This window comes from Mya arenaria, chromosome 17 (assembly GCF_026914265.1).
Source record: "Mya arenaria isolate MELC-2E11 chromosome 17, ASM2691426v1".
NCBI lineage: Eukaryota > Metazoa > Mollusca > Bivalvia > Myida > Myidae > Mya > Mya arenaria.
This window is the reverse complement of record NC_069138.1, coordinates 28,642,974-28,660,239: the sequence shown is the minus strand read 5'-3', so window position 1 is coordinate 28,660,239 and position 17,266 is coordinate 28,642,974. Positions and strand designations below refer to the sequence as shown.

Sequence of the window (17,266 nt, the reverse complement as noted above, 5' to 3'; positions counted from 1 at the left end):
TCGGGTCGCAATTCATCGCATAACAATATACATTAACCTATCGATCTTGTTATTGTTTGGATTGAGTCAGCAGGTTCCGTAGAATATAAATCAACATTTAAGAAAGTGTTGATTTATTACATTTGAAATTTATTGTTGCCATAAGGCCACTCCTTTTTTATTTTTTATTTTTTGGTTTACAAGAATTTTCCGAAAAAATGTCCACTGGGTGGTCGAAAAAAAAAAAAGGGAAAAAAGTCACAAAACATACTATTGAAGAGCAAAAATCAGAGAACAACATTAACATTGAGAAATTATATCATTTACTGGACATTTTAAATTTTAAAACTGCTATTAATGCATGTTTTAATACACTCAAAGTTTCAAAGTTCTAATTAAACACACAGTTTAAATCTTACATACTGTGCATATGAAACATCAATGAAATTGACTATAAAACATGTTAACATGTATAAACTACACTTTTTTCAAAGATACATTGAATATCACTCAGCAAGACATTTGTTTAGATTTAATGGTATGCAGCATTTTTATTGCTAAAGCAGTGTAAATGCAGCACACTTAAAAACTGACCGATATTAAATTGAAAAAAAGGAGAAGGCGAATTTTACGCATTAAAATACACAAAAAGTGCACTGTATTAAAACAATACATTACATTTTCTAAACATTGTTTCATTTAATTCAATATTGGAAAATGTCAATAAAGTGAAATAATTACCAATTTTGTAAATAAGGAAGTAACATTTTAAGAAGACATTTGAGCTTTAATATTATGAAAACAATTCCTGAAAAACTCAAAACCAAACTAGACCTTAATTTGAGTTTTAATTACCCTTACCACGCGGGGTCCTAGTTTTGTGTAACCCGGTCCATGCTAAGTCCGGTTATTTTCGGACTGGGATATTTACCATGGGATGTTCACCAAATCCATTTCAAATTCAAATCTTGCAGCAAATTACCACATTAGTACATAAAAATCACAGCAAAATAATAAATCTAGCATGTGACTTAACTTTATGTACAATGATAGTAAACTGACAGTGAAATCCATAATTATGTATCGGATATTTTCATCTTCCCCAAACTCTGCCATTTTGTGTATACATGAGTTCGCAGGGCATCTATACTTGCTTGTTTATTTTTCATTTCAAAAAGCATTCCTTGGTTACAACAACAAATCTCATTTATAGTGAAATGTCAAGTTCATAACAGATTAAACGGACTAATTAAAAAGGTTTTCTGTGTTGTTTTATCTAAATGTTTTGCACAGTTACAACTCCCAGTAATGTCATTGACACATGTGTTCAACTCTTTCATTGTTTTTACTCTACTTTAAACCCAAACATGAATAAATATGTAATATAGAATAAACACAAGCTTTAAATTGACTCAATGACAAGTATTTCCAAACCAGTCTGTGATTTAAAATCTATAAACACCACCGACCGAACTTGTGAAACTAGGTCACCGGTGTCAACTTAAAAAAAATACTTTCGATTTCACCACTCACACTTAGTGCACTGTTTTTTCATATTTAACCATAAAATGCTTTAAAATGATTTTCTAACTCATAATTTACCGATATTTGTGTCTACTAATTCGATGGCAGCCGCTGACACTTTTATTTTTATCTATAAACAACAGTATTTTCATGACCTAAATTGGCGGGGAAAACAACAATCACGTGACAGTTATTGTAAGTGTCGGCTGTTAAATTTGCCAATGTTTTTACTATTGTTATTTTAACATCTCCTGCATATTTTGATAAATTATTTCGTACAAAGAATGACTGCTATCGTCAATTCCGCCATTGCCAACGGCGCTGCCATAACAGTTGGATGGCTCACATGCTATCGCTATAAATCGGCGAAAACTGCTACGGAACAACAAACCAGTCGAGATCTACTGCTTTCGTACTCTTATCTGTTCATTTTCTTTCGTTTCGCACCAAATCAATACGGTCGGAAAAATAATTTTGATAAAAAAAATGAAATTCCTTTTTTATTTTTTTGTACTTTTCGGAAAATTAGACCCGCCGGTTTTGTAAACCAATTTATATAAAAGTAGTGGCCTAAGTGTTTCAATTTCTTACTTAAAAGTAATTTCAAGTGGCTGATCTTTTCCCGCGTTATTGTGATGTCATTTGAAAAAAATGTACGCGTAGAGTCATTCGGACACCACACACTTTGACCAGCCCAATTGCGTTCATACCCCGATAATGACACCAACCCCGCAAATTATTCCTTAAATGAAGGCTCTTAAGCAGTTGCAGTTTTCACTGATAGTTCCTTCAATGGATATTTCCCATTGCAAATTGAAAGTCACTTTAGTCTTCGGGTTTTTATAAACCATATTAACACAAATGTAATTGCTACGAAATGTATTAACATAGAAACGAAAAGTTCATACATTTGTTTGATTGTTTATATGTATTGTTGTAAGTGAAATGAATACTTGTCTTGTCTACATCTAGTACGAGTAGGAATGGATCAAAAGACATGGTTGTCGAGATACAAGATAAACAATGCATTTTACTTCGGATGAATATCTGATTGACAGTTGTTTTATATGGTATCTTCTTCATGTATATAGGTAATGCATTTCAGACCGCCCAAAAAGAACAATTATGGCTATTTGACGGTGAAAATAAATGATGCACCAAATAGGTTTTAAGTTATGGAATATTTATGAAGCTATCCCAATTGAAGTCAAGCTGTAGAAATGACAAATTTGATTCAACGTTCAGTAGCACGCTATCATTTAGGTTAGGTATCACCACGAATTAGATATATGTTAATGCCTGTCCTATATATGCAGTTTTGAGAGTTGTTGTTGTTGAGTTCTAGTTTGTGATTTTGTGTTCTATGTCTTTGGCGTTTGCCCAGTGCCAATAACCCGGGTTTATGTTTAAACATTTTGCTACTGAGCTTGTTTCTGTAGCTTTTTGCATAAATATTGGACTTTTTCCTTATAATCATTTACATATTGTAATGTCATTCATAGCATGTAAGTTGCTTTAGGTATAACTTCATAATATGCGACTGTAACTTTATCACCATTAACTTGGTTGGGATCAGTATTTTGGTGTTGGTGTGCAACATTCGAACTATAGTCAAGAAAACAAATTGGATAGCATACTTTTAAAAAATTACTAAATTTATAAATTGACGGCTTAATATGAAGGCAGAAAGTAACTATATTTATGTTAAAGCAGAAACTGGTGTCCATACCAAAACAGGTATAATAGAAAACATTCATATAGGCCATATGTTTAATACTAAGCATCAGCTGTTTTACTTATTTGTTGAATGTTCTAAAATATTTGATTGTTTAGGAAGAATTACAATTAATGAAACCTGTAAAGACTAGGAATTAAAAATGCACTTTTTGATGTCATTAAAAGATTGAGTTTATAAGTAAAACAGAGAGTTAAACTATTGAATGAGACTCGTTAATATTTCGAAATGTAGTTGGTACAACACGCAGAGAGTTTTATTGCTTTATTATACTCGCTTTTTGCTTGAAGATTTGGAAGATAAGTTATTCTTAAAAGAAGCAAAACTCGTTTTTGAAATTATTCATGATTGCAGATGGTTTTGTAATACTTGCATACGTTAATAAAGATGTGCATCATAAGTTGTATTGTGTATATTAATACTAAATGAAATGCAAGCTGATAGTCAATAAAGATAGAATTAAAGTAGTTACATTGCAAAAAGGTGTAAAGGTCCCTGACAATTTACATTTCTTTTATTATGGTAACTCTCAATTTGATATAATTTTGCAATATTGTTACATTGGAGTTGTTTTAAGACGTTTAAAAAAAACAATCGGTCAAAAAGTCGCTCACAACATTAACATTCTTGCACGTGAGAATTCATTAAAGGCTAGTGTTACTAGACGTTTGCAGTGCTGCCGATGCTTGGCAAGATAATTCATTTAAGGTCAGTGCTACTAGACGGTTGCAGCACTGCCGATGCTTGACAAGATCATTCATTTAAGGCTAGTTCTACTAGATGTTTGCAGCGCTGCCGCTGCTTGACACGATCGTTCATTTAAGGCTAGTGCTATTAGATGTTTGCAGTGCTGCCGATGCTTGACAAGATATTTCATTTAAGGCTAGTGCTACTAGACGTTTGCAGCGCTGCCGATGCTTGACAAGATAATTCATTTAAGGCTAGTGCTACTAGACGTTTGCAGCGCCGCCGATGCTTGACAAGATAATTCATTTAAGGCTAGTGCTACTAGGCGTTTGCAGCGCTGCCGATGCTTGACACAACAATTCATTTAAGGCTAGTGCTACTAGACGTTTGCAGCACTAGCCTTAAATGAAATCTTTTGTCAAGCATCTTGTTAATGCATTCACACTACTCATTTGATGTTTGATTAAAGTATTTTCTAAAAACGTTAGTTTTAATGAGTTATATTACATGTACCTTGATGTACATGTCTAAAACTCACTTTCATGTTTCGTATCACTTGTACTTATACTCGTGGATTTGCATGTGCCGGAATTCTTTGTTGAATGCACTTTAAATACCAAAAGAACATTGCTTATAAATGCTTCATGAAAACCAGCTTTGCGACACATGTGTGTATTGTCCCTGGCATAACTTGTACTAAGCTTTATTTGATTTTTTTTTAATGGTTTAATAAGTTATGGGACAAGTTAACGTGTCAACATAATGACGAAAACAACGACGCCATGAAATATAGAAGCTTATTGAACCAGCTTAAATTTCTATGGAAATAAAAAGGACGCCTTTTTTCATGCGATCAAGAAGTATGAATATGTTTCAGCTGTATGATTTATCCAGCTGCTTTTTAACATTTGAAAACTCTGGTTAAATTTAAGCTGTATGATTCGTCCAGCTGCATTTAAACAATATAAAACTTTATCTGCATTAAATCAGTTAGAAACTCCGGCTACAATTAAGCAGTAGGTAAACTGTACCTGCAATTAAGCCGTACGAACACTGTTTACTGTTGAACACAACCAAAAAACTACGATACACGATAATGAGGTTGAATTACTTCCCTTTAATCATAAACTATTGCGTGCAATGTTTAATGTATCTAGATGTTGTCCATGAAATTAATAGCAGCTGTTAATCACACTTCATTAAGTAAGCATGCACTCAAAAGATTGTGTCTTTGTTACATCACACACCCATCCCAAGGAATACAACAAATATCCCGGCAGCGAAAACGCTAAATGAATGCCCTAGCCCAAATTTCGCAATACTTCCCTTACAACAGTATTAAGCTAAACTCACTATTTTTGTTTTCAAAAAATTCATAATGTTCATTTCTTTCGTTTAATATCTTCATGATAATCACAATAAGTGTGTTTTAGGCTAAATTAAGTTTGGGATTGGCTTAATGTAAACAGAATAAATACCCCGGCTGCATTTAAGCAGTATGACTTCTCCGGCTGCATTTAAGACTTATATATACGCTGATTGAATTCAATCAGTATGAATCCTCCAGCTTCATTGAAGTGTTATGAATACCCCGGCTGCAATAAAGCAGTATAAACATTTAAGCTGCATTACCCTGGCTGCAATTAGGCAGAATGAATATTAAAGCTGCATTACCCTGGCTGCAATTAGGCAGAATGAATATTTAAGCTGCATTACCATGGCTGCAATTAGGCAGAATGAATATTTAAGCTGCATTACACTGGCTGCAGTTAGGCAGAACGAATATTTAAGCTGCATAACCCCGGCTGCAATAAAGCAGTATAAACATTTGCGCTGCATTACCCCGGCTGCAATTAAGCAGTATAAACATTTGAGCTGCATAACCCCGGCTGCAATAAAGCAGTATAAACATTTAAGCTGCATAACCCTGGCTGCAATTAAGTAGTATAAACGTTTAAGCTGTATTACCGTGGCTGCAATTAAGCAGTATAAACGTTTGAGCTTCATTACCCTGGCTGCAATTAAGCAGTATAAACATTTAAGCTGCATTACCCACGCTGCTATTACGCAGAATGAATATTTCAGCTACATTACCCCGGCTGTGATTAAGCATGAATATTTTAGCTGAATTACCCTTGCTGTGATAAAGCAATATTTAAACTAGTAATTCATATTATATTACACGAAACATGGAGTAATGCATTATTATCCAGAAGATCGAATACTTCTCTCATGGACTTTTTTGGATTTCACCCCATGGAATCAGAGTCTTCAAAATTTCACTTGAGTCGAATACAGCCGTTTGAATCATACCGCGGTTCTGATAACCTTATTATTTAATATGTTTCAACTTCAAAATAAATCCGAAAAAAACAACACCTGAACGGTAGCCCAAGATCTGCATAGACGTCGATAAGAAATTTTAGGAGCTATTTCTGTATTTCCATGCTTTGGTTGGCGCTTTCACACAAACCGCAATCACAAACCTGTATGGGAATAGAATGTTTGTTTCTATCAAAGATTACATAGATCTGTTTGGAAAACAAGAGCACTTCAGAGTCAGCACCAGCCTGTTTTTTTTAATTCAGTCTACATGGGTCAAAACTTATTAAAGCAAGAGTTATAAGTTTGTCTGTGCACGTGTGTTACTTATCTGCCAACATAGGTATACAATTAAGGATTGAAAATCATTTTGGGGGCATTCATGCGATCTTGAATGCCCCGCTCAAAAATGGCAGTTCCCCTGAAGCGCGTTAGCAGGGAACTACGCTTTACAATATCAATGAATGGAACAGCGAAGTACCGCCCCTTTTTAACAATTTTACACCCATGGGAATTTATCATTACACAGTAAATAGCTCTATTATTTTGTCTCGTATTTTCATCTTTATTTTATCTTTTTAAACCATTAAAAGGAAATTTGCCTCACATCTTTTATTTAATAACAGATCATAATAAAAATATTTAAGAATGTTGACATACTTTTGCTTTTACTAAAACTCGACAAGTCATTGTGTGCTCGCACAAGTAAAATACAAATTGAGTTAAATGAGTTTATTCCCTTAAGGTTCGTAAAAAATATATATATTTAAATATAATGCGTTACTTTATTCAGTTGCATGACAGTCCAACTGTTCTTTATTGTAAGTTTGCGATACAGTATAATTTTTCACCTTCACTCCAGTTGTGTCCCTGTCACATTTAACCTTCACGACGACAAATTAACTTACTCTCAAATTAGATATAGTTTTTGAGAGCTAGCTAAGTCGGAAAAAGCAAACAACAGTTTAAAACAGTGAAATCGTATTAACTAGAACACCATTATGTTCTGAATAAACAAATACCTTGTATTTTCGATGTCGAAATGTATAAACAGTGTACAAAATGTAAAGAAATACAAATTTGCCGCTTTGTTTACATCGTTTTCAATGTTAACGCTGAATAAAAAACGCCGCCCTATAAGTGTTAAGGTTATAGCATACTAGCATATGCCTTAACCTTGGTCGCGTTTGCTTCCCTTTCTATTTTTTTAACTCTTTTAACGGATCAATAAATTGTGATTATGTAGTTAATACTGCACTCCGTCCATTTCGCTTTGAAAGCGAAAATTGAATTCAAATGCGAACGTTCCACAATGCGCATGCGCTTCACTCACATTTGCATAATTTGTAGGTCGTCCACAATTACTACGCCGGTGATTTGTCGGCGGCATTCATGCGAAAATGAACGTCACTTCATTAGTACAGAAAAGTACAAGAGAGGGTAAATATTGCCAATGAATCTCTAGAACGGTTTAGACATCGCTATATATATTTGAATATTATCTCCGGCAACATCTTGAATGATTTATGAGTTATGCCCAAGCTTAAGGCAACATTTGCTGCTTCGACAGCGAGTAAATGCGAAGTGCCATACTGTAAATACCCTCAGCTATGTACCTGTCTGTTATACTCATTGTTCTATATTTAGCACACACTGTAGAAATGTAATCAAAAAGGCCTGTTCTGAGCAGACGATGTATTTCACCACACTTCTATCTACTATATGAAATAAAGATGACAAAGCCAGCTTTTCCAGATGTTTTCTTTGAAATGATTGTCTTTTCTTTTCTTTGTAATTTCGACTAGATTTTTTTTGTATTGGACTTCCCTTTAAAATGTTGGAATCTACATTCTCATTCCTGTCCAAAATATATATCAAGGTTTATTCTCAATTTGGAATCCAAAACTAATTATTTTGTCAACATAATATAATAATGCTTTCTTGAGTGCATCCACAACCCTAGTACAAATTAACCTTATTGTTAACAGTTCAGCCCGGATACTGTTTAGTCTGCCATAACATAATTTAGATAGTGTTGACACCTTTAATTGATAATTAAATGTCACTGGCTGGAATCTGGTTTGTGTATTGATAACTGAAAAACAAATGCACATTTGAGTCAAAAAGGAGGGAACTCAAACAGAGTTATACGTGAACATGTGCAAATCATGGAACTAGGTACTGCCTTCTGTTAAAATAATTACTTTGGGCAGAATAAAAAGACTAAAACAAATGGCACAAAATACTCAGGACAAAAATATCGAGATATATAGTTTACATGACTGAAGAACAAAATCAGATATTAAATTTACATGGCTGGGATATATACATTTGTAATGATGGCAACAATTTTGATAGAGAAGTGAAGGAGCAAATACCATTGGTGCAATGAGGTTCATAAAATAAAGATTTAAAAAGACAAGTATGAAAACAGTGTAACAAATTTAAACCTGGGAAAAGATTCACAAGAATTATTAATTAACGCTTCAAAAGGAAAAAGTGTAAATATCATAGAAAACAATGATATTCAAAATATGACATATTAAGCTGATGATATCTATCAATAATTTCTGGACATGCTTAAACATGTGGAATAAAAACTTATCAAGGTTTGTTCACTTTTGTTACTACAGTATTTGATAATGAGGCATGTCGTCTGCTAGAAGCAAGCTGCTTGGAATGTAAACACCAGCAAGTGGTAATGTTTACGACAGGGAGTTCATAACCCCAATTACACCAATTAGCCACTCCCCCGGCAAATTCAAATTTTCAATCTGACAGTTGGATTTTTTTTCTTAAAGTCATGTTTCTAGAGGTGTTTCAAAAACAAATTAAGGATTTTTTATTTGTGTATCTTTTATTCTACAGGCCTGCAAAGTTTCGTATCTAAAGTATTTGTAGGTATTCCTTAATTTTGAAAACTGTGTCCCTGATGTGAAACATGCATAAAAGTATACAAAAGCTTGCCCCAGCGCCACCTGGAGGTTTATATAGTCCTGTTGCCCCTTTAAAGTGAAAAAGGCTTGGAAATACCTGCACATTTTAAATGACAACAACAAACAAACAAGAACAGAAAAACCCAATATTGATATTTCATAAATGATGTCTTAGATATGAAGAAAGGATTAAATCACTCGAATTATAACCTACCAGTCGGCGAGTAGGTCATTGCGCAAACTTCTTACCAAGGCATATGTGTTTCACAGCGTATGCGCATTTGAGCTATGTTTGTGGTCTTCAAACTGGACCCTGAAATGTACTGAAGTTACATTCATAAGACAACTGACATGCCGGGTTTTGTGACCACCGACTAAACAACCGAAAACGATTCCTTTACGCGAGTGAATTATTCAGGTTGCAAATTAAAAACCAAAACAAAAAGAAAATTAAAATTGTATTATTTACCGTTTAATTTGTGTTGCAAATATAAAGATTTGCAGTTAGCCAAATTCATAACATTTTGAAAAAAGTCCATGAGAAATAATGAAAAATAATCTAAATGTTATAAAGTGAGGTTTATTCATTATAGGTATTGATTTACTGACCTAGTGTGTTTGTAAGGCGGCATAAAGACCAGAAAAACAGTCTTCAGATTCTGGAAATATATGGTTCATGTTTAGTAAACATTTCAATACTCTCAAAAGGTTGAAACCACGTATTATTTCTGAAAAAAAAACTGGTGTTAAAGGAACAGCTGAATAGTGCACTTATTACACCTGCAAAATTGTTTAAATATTGATATTGAGAAACTAACTTCTGACAAAGGCCGATATTGAAGGAAGCGGAAACAAATATTGAGAATCTCACTTCTTCCAATGGCCTGATTGTAAGAAAGCTGACAGAAATATTGTGAAACTGACTACTGACAAAGGCCGATATAGAAGGAAGCGAACACAAATATTGTGAAACTGACTTCTGACAAAGGCCTTTATGGAAAGTAGCTGTTCGAAATACTGTGAAACTGACATCTGGCAAAGGTCTTTATGGAAGGTAGTATATACGAAAAGCATAAAGGCACAACCCTTTGTATGCCTTTTATATTTAAATCAAATCCTGAGTGCTTATTGTAAAGCTGAACTGTGAACATAGATGTTGATAATGAGTCTAAGTCATTAAGGCTCATAAGCTTTGGTATTAAAGCAATAAAATATATGTGTCAACAATGAAAAACGTAAATGTGGACATTAAAGTAAACAGGGTTTTTTTCTTAACACTTTTCTTTTAATTACAACCTTCATGTGGTTTAAGTACACATAAAGGCAAAGGTCAAACAAAGACTTTATAGTGTCTTGGCCTTTTCAACATACGGAAATTAAATAAAATGTTTTTATAATACTTTAAGTTATTCCTAAAGCAAAGAAGAATGCATTCCAAGCTTTGTCATTAAATCTACCAACACAAAGTTTCGTCTTTTTAAATAAAATATATCGTATTTCTAATAAGATAACAGTGATCTTGATTCTGCGGACCTGAAAAGCCAACGAAAGCTATGTCTTCACATAAGCTACATCCACACAAAACTTCACCTCTATTCGTAAGTTATAATCTCCTAAGGCCTGGCCCGGATATCACGAAAATACTCAAGTTAAGTCTCAATCTCAATCTCAACTCAATTTATCACCCAAAAGACTAGTAAAATCTTGTATGTTTTTATACCTTTTGAAAAAAAATCAATCATAGAATATGTTATTGAAATATTTTTTGACAATATTTCAAAGAAAAATAATTCTAGAGCAAAGCATATATTTGAGTAATTGTTAAAAGCCAATGAATTGTACTCAAGTACATTTTTGGCTCTAGAATATTTACCCCTGGAATCTAGACCAAAGATTTTAATCAACATATTCAAGTATAAAATAAGGTTTTGAAATGTGTAAAATCATATATTTTTCTCAATAATTTATTATGATATGTGGTTAAAGTGAGTTGAGATTGAGTTTGAGATTTGACTTAAGTTTTTTCGTGATATTGGGGCCTGGTAATGAAGTATACCTAATTGAAACTTTTATTTTATACCAAAAAGAAGGAGATTTCATAGAGTATCATTTTTTGCTGTTTTAATATATGTTAATTGATGTTTAAAGGAAGGGATAAAACGCTAAAAGTACAACCCAGAGCATTAATGCAAGACATGATTTTGAATGGTAATGTGCCTATCCTTATTTACCTATCGTATGCAATTTATATGCATACATATTTATGATAATGACTAATATGCATAAATACTCTTCGCCCTTCCGGATACTCTTTAATTAATGATGAGATGGATAGGCTTTGAAAATAGAGAAGTGCACACAAGCTTAAACTTGACTCCACAACTTACCATTGTGACAAAAACAGATAGCTGACTATCAACTCTACTGAACTTCAATTGATTCATTTCTAAAACCGGCTACTTAGACTTTGTTTATTTTTTTAAGTCTGATTATCAAATATAGGTAGTTGCCATTATTTAAAAAAACAAATTTGAATGTTGTTCTGACTTAAACTGAAAATAATTAGTCTAAAGGTGATCATCAGATTGTGTACATTAATCAGATGTTCTTTATTTACATATCTTATTTGTTTCCTTGTAAGCTAAATGTCATCAGTGAACCTCTCACAAACAGGAAGTTTAGTACAGTAACAGTTAGATTGGGGATTTCCAATGGAAAAAAACAACAATGATCTGTCTGTTTAATTAAACATTATCTCAATAGAATGTTGGTTAGTACGTAAATGGGAAATTTTATTTCAAAACGTAAGTTGTTATAAGTAATTCTTTACTAATTTGAATATTTATGCTTTAATATGCTAATAAGATATTTTTCTTTGAAAAACAAACCCTGTTACACACTTATTTGAAATAGAGGAAAGGAACATACATATGTTAACATTATTTTATATTATTATTATAAGTGTTGCCTTCTAGGACTGTTAAATTGTCTTGACATACATAATTCATACTTATTGGCTCATCTTATCAACACTACGTTTTCCTTTTTAAAACCACTTTTCCTATTCGAAAGTTTTTGTAAGTTCAAACCGAGTTAATTTAATTTTGAAAACAAAACAATTAATTGAATGGGTAGCAATGACACAATGTTCAACTTAAAGACTTAATCTTACCATAATAATAAGGTGACCCCATTTAAATCTAACAATACTAATGGATACACTTACAAGACAGGCTCAGTTTAAATTAAGTACAACAATGAAAGCATAAGGAACTTTTTAACCTTCGTATTTATGAATATCTTGCATTGTATGTTATATGATATTTGAGCTTCAAGCAAGAACCGTGAAGGTTTGTGTTCATTTATCGATGCTAACTTGACTACTTCTAAAAATATATCTCCGTCATTTTAATTAAAGGGAGAAGGGGAGAGAGGAGTAGTGATGAGGAGCTGTCTGTGCGTGTGTGTTGGGTGTTGGACCAACTGGGCTACAGTCAGTCCATGGTGCTACACAGGCGGGTGACCTGTAAAAAGTGGGAGGTGATAGGGAGCATAAATATAATATCACAATATAACACAACCATAATAACTGCAGGCAGTAAGGGTGAGGGATTTGCAGCACCGTTTGAGAGTGACAGTGACACTGTGCTACTATACATGTACTCAGTGTGTAAAACACCAGGAGATGATTCCCTAACATTGCCAGACACCCACTATGAGTTCACTATGGACAGTGAACACTGCCACCCTGGACATTTCAGATTGGAACTGACACAAAGCGGTACAACTGGAAAATCCAACATTCAGCAGGCCTTGTTTGTCCATGACAATGGAAAAACATATATTTCTAGTGAAAAGTACGTAACATCTTTCATAAAAGATAACGATCAAACAGTTTCTGGACCTGCAATCACAGGCTGTAGTAAATATTCAAGTTGGGATCATGTAAATTCATTCCGCTGTACCAGTCAACAACAGCTGCTATCGCAGTGGATAAACAGACAAAGACACCACAACTGGCCAACACAGGACCTGATAGAGGAAGCATCCAAACTTGAGGCCCAAATGGTCCCTGTGGGGTGTAAAGGCAGTGAACATAAAAACATTGAGTGGAGGGTCTGTTTTATCCTCAGTGTGCAAAAGCTTACTGACAGCTGGAATGAGAACCAATATAAAATTTACATTTTGCTTAAGTTGATCAAGAAATCCCAGCTGAAACCAATATCTGATGAAATTTCATCGTACCTAATGAAAAACATCGTGCTATGGTTCACAGAGCAAAATCCAGCTAAGATATTTAAGAAAAAATATTTACTTCAAAATGTAATGAATTGTCTGAGAAATTTACAGGATGCCATAAAAGCCAACCATCTCCCCTTCTATATGCTCCCTGACAGAAACTTGCTGATTGGTAGAATCAACCCAGAACAACAACAGCTGCTGATTGAGAAGCTAGGAGACCTGATAGAGGAAGGTCCCAGAGTGATACTGAGATGCCCAAAAGTGTCTAAAGCGCTTGAGATGTCACCAGCTGAGCTGGCAAAGAAGAATCGCTGGAGGGAAAAGCTGGAGAAGCTGTGGCTTGAGGGTATGAACATTTGGTTTACATACTGGAGTCTTAACAAAGAGGGTGTGGAGATAAACAAAGAGGCCTGGAGAAATCCACACTACATCAGATTGTATGACAGGATACATGGTATGGTCTGGCCTCAGTGGAGGGAGTACCAGGGAGATGATAGGGTGGATATATTAAAAAGGAAAGTTGTTGGTGTCCTATCATAGCTAAATAATATCGGGAAACACTGAATCATTAATACAGTGAATAAAAAAACGTACGATATACACTGCATACAAGTATAAGACAGGATGAGTGAAATTGGTTGGCCTGATGTTGGGCAGAGCTAAGGAAAAATTTACATCTATTATTGGGTTAAGATCATCTAGAGCTTTGTGGATGAAATACCAACCATGTCGAGTCGACTGCAAAACAGAAACTATGAAACAATACTGTGAAAGGTTAATACTTAATTACAAAAGTGTGTTTATATGAATATGGAACTCATATTGCTTTACTGACATTGTTATATTTACAATTGGAAATTGTTTTCTTGTATCCTGGTGACATGAACATTTAACTGTGTCCAATTTACTGAATATGAAATGTTTTATTTTCTTATACGGACTAAAATGACGAACGATAACTAAATCAAATTCTACTTCAACAGTCGAATAATTACAAAAGCAGACTTTTTTAAATACTGTAATACTATAATTCATCAATCAAAAAAAAAATATATCAATAGGTTGAAAAGGATTTTTGGAAATATAATTACTTGTTCGACAGTGGTGGGTGTTTTGTCCATTTAGTTTGTTTTTCAATAAAAAAGTGGCAACATGTACACAGCTAAAGAGGACTTATTTTACTTGAAGTGTATTGTACACATTTAAGCAAATTTTAGTGTATGCTCTTGTTTCGTTCAATAAGGGGTTTTGTCGATAGTTAGAGTATAAAATGCCACATTTAGTTCCAAAACATTAATGTAATTAATTTATTTAATGAACACTTCAATAAAATCCATTATGATACTTATCAGTAGCTCAAGCATGAATTTTAAATTGAACATATTGCAGATACTTTATCTGAGACATTCAAGTGAAAATTTTGTTATATTTAACAATATTTTCTACTGTAAATAAAATTGTTATGAACTTAGTAACATGTTTGTAATAAATTAATAGCTAGACTCCAAAAAATGACTGGGTTGCAGTACAATGATAATAGTGATGGTGAAGGTGGTGGTGGTGGTGATGGTAGTGGTAGTGGTGGTTGTGGTGCTGGTGATGATGATGATGATGATGATGATGATGATGATGATGATGATGATGATGATGATGAATGGAAACCATAGTCTACAGCTACCTTGTCCGTGACCGCGTACCAATCTTTTTAAAAAGCTACCAACATTTAATGATTTCTCACTTCGACTTTTTCAGTTGTAACTAAGGTAGTGAGTGGAAAAACACATTGGTAGCCTCCTAACGTGACCGTCAACCCACCTGCACTAAATTTAAAAAAAAAACATGCCAACAGTGAACTTTTTCTGTGGGTGGTCAGAAGAGTTTATTCATTCGTGCCATGTAGGCTGAAATATATAAGGTTAATAGTATATGCTGATTTACTTTAGCCTCTTTGCGATAAAATCTTATACATTATGACTTATAAAAGCAGGCTGTATTCCATTTCCTAGGTAGAAAAAAGTTCTGGTGTCCATTTTGTGAGACCCTTAGAAATTCCCTGTTTGAGATCGAACCGGACACACATACCACTAAATATTATTTTCAATCTCTTTAGGAGTATCAATATATTTTTTGAAATCACAATAAAGAACTTGTAAGAATGTCCCTAGCTTTACCATTACCATCATAAGTTGAAGACTTAATCATTGCAAGAAGATGCCTTCTTTTTTTTAATCGAAAAATTACAATTGCAAGCATGCTGTTCCAAGGATGTTTATCTTAGATTACGGTCAAGTGAATGCCAAACATCTGAGGTTTCGGGTGAAGCCAACAGCCATAACATTAACATTTGGCATATCTCAACATTACTTAAAGCAAAAAGGGGATTATTTCGACAAGTAACAATGAAATCATCCTACCAAGAAAGGAAAGACTGGGAGCCCCTCCAAGAAACAGAAAGTCTTGGTCACAGTCTAAGGGACCTATTCCATGCTCAGTCTGCAATCTGTATATTTATCTGGGATTCAGAATATTGCAGCCTCCTGCTACCCGTTATAAGGAAGGTTAAATTGATATATTTCACAGAGATATTGTAACAAGTAATTACAACATTAGACTAGTAAACTAAAAACTAGTAAACCAAAAAAAAATACAGTGTTATTTAAGAATATCCTTGTTGGGGGAAATCCTAATTGCCCGACTAAGTAATCATAATCAAACTGCCTCTAACTATTTTCACATAAGACTGTAAATATCAATACTTTAACAAGATTATCGACTGTTGCAAAATACGCCTATACTATTTTTATAACACATATAGGATCTGACACGAGTTGTCATTCAATACAAGATTTTATTAAACGAGTTCATAAAATTTGTTAGTAAGCGAGCCTCTGGCGAGCTTACTAACATCTTTCATGGACGAGTTTAATACAAATCTTGTATGAAAAGACAACGAGTGTCAGATCTTTTTAATCACATGCTTAAAACGGTGTTTTTATTACCAATTTAGTTCCACGTTCCACTTTCTAAACCCATTGTTTGACAGCCAAAGTACACTGAGTGGAATGTCAACGATGCGCCATATAAATAGTTCTAAATGAAAATGACAAACACAGCTAGTAGTTATCAAGTTTTAATTCTGATAAAGCGCTGAACAAGTCACATGTGTAGCAAAATATCCAACAACATGAATAACGAACAATTTTAACCAAAATACACACACAATAAGTACACAATTTTATGACGTCACTTTGAGAGTACATGCTTTACGCGGTTTTTGTGACCTACATCGGTCTGTCAAGTTTTACTGTGAGCACGGATTTAAAAGTAATTCGCTGTCGCTTTCTACGATTTTCTACTTTGAAGCGTTTTCTTAGTGTACATGGATTTTCACAACATGCAGATGATTACGACGAAGCCTTACTCTGCACTGCATGGATGTTGATGTTGAAAAAGTTCCATCAAGAATGTTTCCAGAGAACAAGCTGTTCTAGCTGTCTTGGGACGTACGTGTGATGAGAAACCTGTGCTGCGGAATTCGTATTTGTGTTTTGGTAACCGACAGCATATTAAACTGGCAAGCAAATGTTATGGCATTGGTCGCATATTGCCTGTTAAGATGGAGATATTTGAAATGTTCTCGTGTTGTTTGTCACTAATGTGGCTGTATTTGTTGACTGACTGGATATTTCTGTGACTAGTAATCTGCATTATCTGGTTGGCGGAACATTGTTATCAGAACCTTTTCGAACAAGATGCTATCTGGCACTATGATTCGTTAGCCATTTGTCTCCCGGAAGTCCTACAGCTTCATTATTGAGGTAAGTATTTGTTGGCGTTTAAA

The 17,266-nt window shown here is 34.0% G+C and overlaps 1 protein-coding gene across 1 annotated transcript; it reads left to right on the top strand.

Moving 5' to 3' along the window:
* The first annotated feature begins 11,905 nt into the window (after nt 1–11,905).
* LOC128224719 (uncharacterized) lies at nt 11,906–14,822 on the top strand. Its single transcript, XM_052934696.1, has 2 exons — nt 11,906–11,987; nt 12,602–14,822. Exons 1-2 carry the CDS (start codon nt 11,966–11,968, stop codon nt 13,963–13,965), a joined length of 1,386 nt encoding a protein of 461 aa, XP_052790656.1. The 5' UTR covers nt 11,906–11,965; the 3' UTR covers nt 13,966–14,822.
* Nucleotides 14,823–17,266: the final 2,444 nt, after the last annotated feature.

Coding starts and splice junctions, on each gene's coding strand:
- LOC128224719 (XM_052934696.1), top strand. CDS start 11,966: ATGGGAAATTTTATTTCAAAAC. Junction 11,988..12,601: donor GGGAAATTTTATTTCAAAAC/GTAAGTTGTTAT, acceptor TTTTAATTAAAG/GGAGAAGGGGAGAGAGGAGT.